This window comes from Asparagus officinalis, chromosome 4 (genome assembly GCF_001876935.1).
Source record: "Asparagus officinalis chromosome 4, Aspof.V1, whole genome shotgun sequence".
Lineage (NCBI taxonomy): Eukaryota > Viridiplantae > Streptophyta > Magnoliopsida > Asparagales > Asparagaceae > Asparagus > Asparagus officinalis.
In genome coordinates, this window is record NC_033797.1 from 65,915,733 (window position 1) to 65,924,924 (window position 9,192).

The 9,192-nt window shown below is 35.9% G+C and overlaps 1 protein-coding gene and 1 non-coding gene across 3 annotated transcripts; one reads left to right on the forward strand and one right to left on the reverse strand.

Annotated features, from left to right (window-relative positions):
• LOC109837618 (signal recognition particle 14 kDa protein) lies at nucleotides 1,178-6,303 on the forward strand. Of its 2 annotated transcripts, none has more exons than XM_020405938.1 (4): nucleotides 1,178-1,298; nucleotides 2,810-2,903; nucleotides 3,017-3,126; nucleotides 5,727-6,303. In XM_020405938.1, exons 1-4 carry the CDS (start codon nucleotides 1,296-1,298, stop codon nucleotides 5,895-5,897), a joined length of 378 nt encoding a protein of 125 aa, XP_020261527.1. In that variant the 5' UTR covers nucleotides 1,178-1,295; the 3' UTR covers nucleotides 5,898-6,303. The 2 variants fall into 2 exon arrangements, with proteins under 2 accessions (XP_020261527.1, XP_020261528.1); XM_020405939.1 differs by having other exon boundaries at nucleotides 5,730-6,303.
• On the reverse strand, nucleotides 6,724-6,807 carry TRNAL-CAA. The gene has a single exon. It is a non-coding gene; the product is annotated as a tRNA-Leu (tRNA).

Here is a 9,192-nt window from a genome sequence, read left to right on the forward strand (position 1 = left end):
CCGTTACGTAGGATTTTGATTTCAACCGATTTTTAAATCATACGTTTGTTTCGTTTTCTGATTTAAAGAAATGAGGGTGTCACGTCAGATTTTTTAGAAAACCCATTTCAGACCAAAACATTCTAAAAACACTTGGAAATGTCACTTCAAAGATTTTTTTTTAATTACTAAAACACATTTCAGACCAAAACCCATTTCATATTTTGAATTGGCCCCTCAAATCATGGAAGTTACTATTAGACCCCACAATTATTGAGTTATTTTAAAGTTAGCCCCCCAAATATTCCTATTAGGTTACTCAATTATTAATCTATTTTAAAATTAAGCCCTACAATCAAGAGCAGAAGTAACAGTTGGAAGGATTACCAAGTAAAATCTATTATTGTGGACTAGTAGCTCCTCCAATGCCCATACAAATTTTTTTCAATCTTGATCTCTCCAATCACTATTTATATTCTTCAGTGGAGGGACAAATTTAAAAATAAGTCAATGATTGAGGGATCTTATAGAGGTTTCCATGATTTGTGGGATTAATTCAAAATATGAAAGATGTAAGGGCGAACATGGTGACTCAATTACGAAACAATTTATTAAAAAAGGTCTAATATCTTCTACTCTCGTAGGTGATGATGGTTTAACCTTTTTCTGGGGAATTGGGATCCTCTCTTAATGAATCCTCTCCTAATATCTCCTAATAAGAAGATCTTGGCCTTTGATTTATCAATCAAAGGCCAAGATCTTATCCTTATCTCCCCCCCTACTTTTGTGCATGAGAAGATCTTGACCTTTGATTGATAAATCAATGGTCAAGATCTCATTAGGAGATATTAAGAAGCCTCTCATTAGGAGAGGATCCGGATCCTTTTCTGGGACCCTCTTACTGAAATTTCTGGCTCCGCTACTGGTTCGTACGACGGTGAAGTTCAACTTTAGATTTATACGAAACTATTTTAAACTATCTTTCTGATGAATATGAAAGGTTAAAGGGGCTAATATGGAAAAGAGTGGATAATATGGAAAAGGGACCAGTACACTAGCGGGTTTGGATCTTGATGGGTCCAACTTTCCACAAAGAAGCCCAAGACCCGTAAGTACTTCTGAGCGTAGGAGTCAAGGAAACACTCAAAACAGCAATCTCTCGGTGACTCGCGGGACAACTTACCCTAAAAAAACCCCACTCTATAACACTCCTCTTTCTTCCTCGATCTCGGCAATTTCTCTTGAGACCTCATCGTCGCTAAAAGAGAGAAACTGATTTCCCATTGATCAATCAAGTACTCAAACTCAATTTGAAAATGGTAATTCTTTAGTCTTTTGCTTCGATCGCTTGAATCTTTCCCTTTTGTTTGTAATTTTAATTCTGATTTTGTTAATTTAGATTTAGATTTTTAGGGTTTCTATCTCTAGTTTCTTGTCGATTCTTGATTCTTTGAATCTTTTTTTTTGCGTTTATTTCTTGCTGTTTGGTTGTTTTGTTTTAGTTCCAAGTGTCTGATTACTACTTTTTTATCAGTAGCATGAATCTTTAGGGTTTATCTCGTAATTTACATTGCAATCTTGGACTTTTGGTTTGGTTTATTTATGATCAATGTTGGAAACAATTCTTTTTTTCCTATAATTTTTGGTGTTTTGAGTAGGAGGAGAATTTGTGCTATCAGAATTCGTTAGAAATTGACTTAACAAGTTTAGCATGTAAACGGCTGTAGAAATTCTAATTTTTTCCCTGCTAACATCAAATCGTAGGATATTACCTTGATTCTTGTCTTCAATAGTTAGCATCACAAGACATTTTATAAACACCATTTTAAAAATGTCCTTTAAACATAGGTGAATATAAGCCTAAGTTTTCTGAAAAAGACTAAATTAAATGAACTCGTGGTGTGCTCCTAAGAATTTCTTGCTTCCACTTGATTTTGTATCATGTAAGTGCACATTTGCTACACTTTATACGCATAATCACCATTGTAGTCTTAAGTAGAAGATATATGCAATTCTCAAATTCTTCTGCAATGCTAACTTAAATGGAGTAGAGATGTATTTATAAGAAATTGGATTCACATGATTTGCATCTTTGGAAACAGATAAGCATAACACATACCTTAACCTTGTGGTGATCATAATTTGAGGACAAATATGAAAGCTTCTTGCTTTCTGATTAAATGAGTTTTGTAAGGGTTTTGTCAAACTTTTGATAGGGTTCACGTAAAACAGATTTATGGGGTGCCCAAGGAAATGGGTCTCTCATTTTAATGGCAGTACCATAACACAATAAAACTTTCTTTTTGAGTGATCTATGTAGTAGGCAGGAAACAACAGCTGTAAATGATTACTGTCAAGTTCTGTACAGCAGAGTTTAACTCATTTTCCCTCTATCTTTTCCTTATCTTATTGCACTGATTGTAACATTTTGTAAATGGATGACCATTATAACATGTTGTTGTTAGGTTCAATATCTACCTAAGTGCACCGTTCCTTTTTTACTTCCCCAGTTTCAAGGGTGCCTCCTTGATCAGATCCTATTTTGGTTAAGCCACATAAGAGCAGTTAATTTGATGTAAAAATAGTAGATCTTCCAAAATACTGCTTTTATGCAAGAATTCTTACATCCAAGATACTCCTTTAAAGAGTCAGACGACTTAACTCAAAATACAACATTTACTAAAAGGATAGCTCAATAGGCAAAGAAAAATCCAGAGTCTTGAAGAAAGTCTGTCATGGTTACCAACTATCATCATGTTATTTTGAACTTTCAGTTTTGCAGCTGTTTTCTATGATGTAGAGGGTTGAAATACTTTTATCTCTATTCCAGGTTCTTCTGCAACCAGATCCATTCCTGAATGAGCTTACAAGTATGTATGAGAGGACCAAAGAGAAAGGATCTGTCTGGGTCACCCTTAAACGCTGTAAGTTAGTAACTTCTTTTTCCCTTTTTCATGATTTGATATAGTTTCTTCTTTTATGAGTGACCATTCTCTTTTACTCAATTATTTTCCTGACAATTTTTTTTACATGTCAGCATCTATGAAATGCAAGGCTAGGATAAACAAGATGAAAACTAATGAGGAAGCCATTGAGTATAGGTGCCTTGTCCGTGCCACTGATGGGAAGAAGACCATCTCCACCTCGGTATGCTTTCATTTATAACATTTACTTATGTTATTTTGTTGGGACAATTTCACTTCTATTTTTTTTTGTTATATATTTTCTATGTTAGTTACTTAGTCACTCTTGTCATATTTTCCAACATGTTGATGTGCTGACATGTTAACAAGGAATGTAAAATGCTCTCTTTGGTGGTCACATCATATCAGTTGAACTTGTGTAGAATGCCAAAGTAATGTTGCTTGTTCAACCTTCTTTGTCATATGTTAGCTATTAGGGTGAGTTTTAAGAGTGGTGGTTTTGACCTAATTTCTATATAAGTTATGCGCATTTGAGGAATCCATTTCCATTTGGTGATGGCTTGTTTTTGAACGTTGAGTGCAATTCTCTCAGAAAACCATGTCATCATCTTGCCTATTCACATGAATGTGGGAGCCTAATATTTGGTTGCATGAGGTTTTCACTGGATTACCAAAAATGTGGATTGAAGATTCAAATTAGTGTAATATTTTTATCTTGGTTTTTCTGAACGTCGTATTACCTAGATCCGGAAATGTTCTCTCTTAAAAAGTTAATGGAGTGCTTGAAAGCTTTTTCCCCCCCATAGTTGATCTGAGCTGTAAAACCTTATATCATAATCATCGTCTTCAATAAAGAACAGTCGTCTTTTGTGTTGCCCTCATGAATAGACTGGCATAGCATTTTTCAACCTATAAGTTTTTTGAATAGCCAACTTTTCCATATACATAAATTATGAAATAAGTATGTCATTCCTTCATTGACATTTGCTGTAGCCCAGAAACCAGTGAATTTCTTCTTTGGAGGAATAAATTTATTTGCATGTTTCCATTTTAGTTAAGAGAACAAGGTGGAAAAAGATACGGTTTTGACATAAACCTCTTGTAATTCTGGGAGTCCAGTACACTTTTATGTGGTTGTTTTCATTTAATTAGCTGAATCATATGTTTCATGGCTAGCATTGGTTCACCACCTTTTGTTTAGTCATGATACTAAAATCTGTTACTTAATACTTTTTAATTAACCCTTTTTTTAATTCTGGGGGTCCTGCACACTTTTGTTAGTTGTTTCATTTAGTTAGCTGCCATCTTGTGTATCGTGGTTAGCAACTTAGCATGTGTTGGCGACTTGTTGTTTAGTCCGCATACTAAAATCTGCACTTAATACCTTTCAACTCATTTAACTCCTTTATCGTAGGAAGGAATTCTGAACTCCTAATATTCATGGTTGGGCATAGAAGGAACAGATTGTTGAGGTGTGGCAAGCTGTCAAGGCTTCTCACATTGACTGGATGTAACGATTGGACAAAATAAAGATCAGTGTGTTCAGGTTCAGGTTATGTTTTTGCAGTCGGCTTCTGCGAATGTAACATAGTATAATCTGGAGAAATTATTATTCTGCATTACAGCGTTTCTTCAGGAGGTCTTACGCTAGTATTTATTAATGTCATGTCCGGATTACTCTAGATTTTGGACTAGAGCTTTCATTGAATTGAGTTCAACATGGATTACTGAAAATAGGAGACAAAAGAAATTTGACTTTAGTCATAATTCTTTATTCTCATTTTTGTTAGATCTCTCGATTAACATTTTAGTCATGCATAGGTGGCATAATCAAATGTGTCATGGCTTGTTCTTTCCAGAAGATTGTGGAACCTAATATTGTGTTATTGTCGCATGGTTATTGTTCTTTCCAGAAGATTGTTTTGTTCTTTGCAGAAGTTAGTATGCTCCTGTTTATTATAAACAGGAGAATTTGAATGCGAATTTTTAACCTAAACAGCTGGATGATGTGGGAAATTGACAAGACAAGGATTTTGAAAAACGTCAAGTATTTCTGAAATGATTATAGTTGGGAATATCAACTTGTCCACTGCACTGCTCAGAAAATAAAGAGGAAGGCCTGATATGTGCAAGCTAGATGCCTCGATTTTGTGGAGGAGGAATTAATAGCAACTTGGAGACTGGGGAGGATATGTGCTTAAAAAAGAGTAGACTAGGAATATTGATTGCTTTTGACGTCAAATATTGGCAATACTCAATTGAAGGTGGTTCCCCCTGGACTTCTGGCGTAGCCTTGCATGGTGATCATCTTCAAGCTACATGAGGGTTACAAGAAGCTGCCTGCAAAATATATACCAGATGTAGATATTTTTTTAGCAATTGTTTATGTCATCAATCGTCACTTATGAGAACATGATAGCGTTGGTGGTAACTTCAGTCCAAATGTCACTTCCACCTTTGCTGATATAAAAGATAGGATGATCCAACCCCAATGCCATTCTACCTTTCTTGCAGATAAAGCGTGGTAATATTAGAATATTATAGCAATATATGCAACCAGACCAGAATAGATGCAGCACTTCATGTAGTCCTGTTACCATGCTCTCTTATTCCATACTTCTAGAATCATTGCATATCAGATTCTTCCTTCTCGTGCTCTCTTATGAGATATATTTTTTCCATTACACACTGTAGTAGTATTTCTATTATGGTTTTGTTTTGCTCGAATTGAGATACATGTAAACAAAGTCTTCTTTTAGGTTATCATGTATTATTATGGAATATACTCCTGATCTTTGTTCCTCGTGTTTTGAAATACAATTGCAGCTATCTGCGAAGGAGCACCAAAAGTTCCAGTCTTCTTATGCAACAGTGCTTAAAGCTCATATGAGTGCATTGAAGAAGAGAGAACGTAAAGACAAGAGGAAAGCCGCAGAGGGAGAGACGAAAGATGGAAATTCCAAGAAGCCTGCTGCAAAGAAGGCTGCAAAGTGAACATGCTCCTCGTTCATTTGTTTTCTTTTAGATCCACCCAGTGCATTTTTGAGTAAACACCTTAGAGATAGTGAACAAATTTTCAGTTTCAAGTGCACCCATGTTCTTGTTGATTGAACTTTGCGAATCGTGCTTGATGCGGTGATCCTTAAACCAGGGCACCGAACGGAGGTCTGATATTAGGTTCTTGGTTGGAAGATTCGACCAGACTGGGGATTTATGGGTTGTAGACTTACAGCTTGACTTGATTGAGAAATTCTCCTTGGTTACTGCTTGATGCTGTATTTGTACTCAATATTTTTAAAGGCTATAAGATTTACTGTTAGACGATTTTGCTCTCTGTACGAGTTTTTTCCCCCCCTCAGAGATATAACATAATTGTTTTCGAGGAGGAGGCTGCATGTTATGAGGACTGTTTGATTTTTTTTTTAAAGCCTGATTGTTGTGTTGATTTAATAGTTGCTGTAATTTCAGGGAAGGCGTGGCTGTTGCGATGTGAATATGCACTTACGTCAGTATGCGTTTTACATGTTTGCTACAATATATTTTTCGTTAATGTCAAAGGAAGTTTTAAGCGTCCTACTAACTTTTCCACGTACGATGGAGATGCTTAGAACGAAGGTTTGAATACATTATCGGGCACAAAATTAGTCCTAATAATGCCTCTGTTTTAACGTTGTGATTTATTTTTTTTTTCACATTTTTTAAAATCTGAATATTGTATGGGAAAAAAGGAGGTTAAAGAGGGGAGAAGAAAGCATAAAAGGAAGGGAGGAAAAGGAGTTAATAAAAAAAGGGGGGAAATTATTAGGGGAAAAAAAATAGTTGTCAGAAGTGGGATTTGAACCCACGCCCTCTCTCGAAGACCAGAACTTGAGTCTGGCGCCTTAGACCACTCGGCCATCCTGACTGATGTTTAATTTTAATCAAAGTTCTTCTATGTGGCACTTTTGAGAGTACAAGCTTCAATTGATCGTTGACTGCACGCGTTGACCAATCTATACATCGCTCGTACGTCCAAGTAAACAACAACAACATCGATCTCCAAGCACTACTAAAATTCAGAGCAATAAACTGATACGGTTTTTGGTGTATAAAAATATTTGAATATTTATCTTTCTCAACTGAATAATGAAAACGGATTTTTGTTCCGCCATAGAAAAATTTTGACAGCTGCTGCCCACCATCACTGATCTCATTTTTTGTCCAGAAGAGAAGACCACATCGTTTCCGGACTAGAGAAAAAGTGGTACTAGACTCAAACAACCAAGTTGGTGAGCCTAGCTAGCTAGCTAGCTAGCCCTTTCACATGCACATATACAAAAATCACATATTTGCTTAAAACAAAACACAAATTAATTATAAAAAAAGGGACAAATGAACGAATTAGTAAGCTACTTTCTTCCCGTGAAGCAATAAACAATTCCTTGTACCAATCTTTGGAATCACATCCGTATACATAAACTTGTCAAAAAATAAAAATAAAAATCAAAACATAAATATGAAATAACAGCTGATCATTCCACTAAATAAGCTACTAAGAAATATTTAAACGATATCATCTCTATCTCTTAACTCATATCCAGTATGGAAAAAATAATTAAACCTGTATGTTGTATAGTATTATATTTATTATATTTTATTTACATCAGCATCTTTCTAATGACCGGCCCCTCCAGGGCTGGGTCCGGCCGGCAACCTCGCCAACCATGTCGCCACGATCTCCCTCGCCCGCTCGTACGTCGCACTTGTTGACGGGAATGGCACGTACGTCCCTCTCTCGAAATCCTCCGGCGATCGCCTTATCGCCGACGATCTCTGCACGCTGAAAGCAAACATGCAGGCCACGATGATGAAAATTAAAGCCTTCCTCATTTGTGATGCCGATGATGAAGTCATGGCCGCAAGGTTCTCTCTCTCTCTCTCTCTCTTCTTCTCCCTCCTCTTTGTGTTGGGGCTTAATTGGTTGAAGACCTGAAGCCTTGAAGGGTGATGTGCGAGTCTATTTATAGGTGTGCTGTAGGGGCTTGAGTTGACCCCCAACTGCTTTGAAATTGGAACTGGTCCTAGGATTTTGTAGTCAGGTCTTAGGAATTTTGCTTTATTATTAGTCTGCGGACAAATTTTCAAAATCGTCTCAACAGAATTTTTTTTTTTTTAAGAAATCGACCTCATTTACTTTTAATTATAAAATTCGACTCACTTTGAGTTGGTACTAATTAGTCGGGATTGCCAATCTCGACTAATTAGTAGCCTAATTAACAGCGGTAAACTTTTCCTGCTCCCTGACCCCACTTATAAGCAGACTACTACTTAGTCGGGGTTGACAACACCGACTAATTAGTACCGCAGTTAACTCAAAGTGAATCGATTTCTATAATTAAAAGTGAACGGGGTCGATTTTTTAAAAAAAAATATTTGTGTTGAGACGATTTTGAAAATTTCTTCTATCAGTCGCTGAAATGTTCGAGTTGGTGGTCTGATGGCAGGTGACGTGATATTTTGAAGGCTGAGGGTTGACGTCTGAATTGACTAGATTGATCTTTTGGAGTCGGTCTCGGTGAGAGAAAGCAGAGAAAGTAATAGTTTAGTTTGGAGGATTGAGACCGTCACCTGAACTTCTAATTACCAATATTATCCTTTTTTTAGGAGGGGTTAATTATAGAAAAGCTCAATGAACTTTTGTGGAGTTACAGTATTATCTCATCTAAAAAATTATCTTTAACCTCTAATATTAGCATCACCAATTCTAAAGTGCTACTAATAATCATAAGAAGAAGAAAACGAAGATGAAAAATTCCTTCTTAGTCATAAAAAAAATATTGTTTTATTAAAAATAGAAAAGGTATTTTTTTGAGATGGATGAGTTATTTTCATCTTTTTTACATTCTTGCCACATGAGAAAGTTAATATCGATGGTGATAATTTGGAGATTAAATGAGAAATTTTCACGTAAAAGCTAGCGAAACAAAACTTTATAGGGATAACTGCGTAACAACGGGTTTTCTTCTTTTTTTTTTTTTTTGGGTGGGGGGGTTGTATTGCAAGTCCACAAAATTCATGGGGTAATTAACCTCTTTAAAGAAATTGCTTTGAAATTTTAGAATATACAAAAGAAGTGACGATAAGTTGAATATACAGTATCATCTTTTATTAGGTCATATTTAGTTATTTGTAGGAGACTTTCAAGCGCGTACACACTTGCTTGAAAAATACTTTGCCGAACTGGCGAAGTTTAATTCGAAGGGGCTATCTGTTTGATTTGTAACTTTCAAGCAAAATAACAAACAAGCAG

Bases quoted from the DNA above. Each gene is read 5' to 3' on its own strand.
- LOC109837618 (XM_020405938.1), top strand. The intron at 2,904-3,016 runs GTAAGTTAGTAA...TTTACATGTCAG, and splicing joins CTGGGTCACCCTTAAACGCT to CATCTATGAAATGCAAGGCT. The intron at 3,127-5,726 runs GTATGCTTTCAT...GAAATACAATTG, and splicing joins AGAAGACCATCTCCACCTCG to CAGCTATCTGCGAAGGAGCA.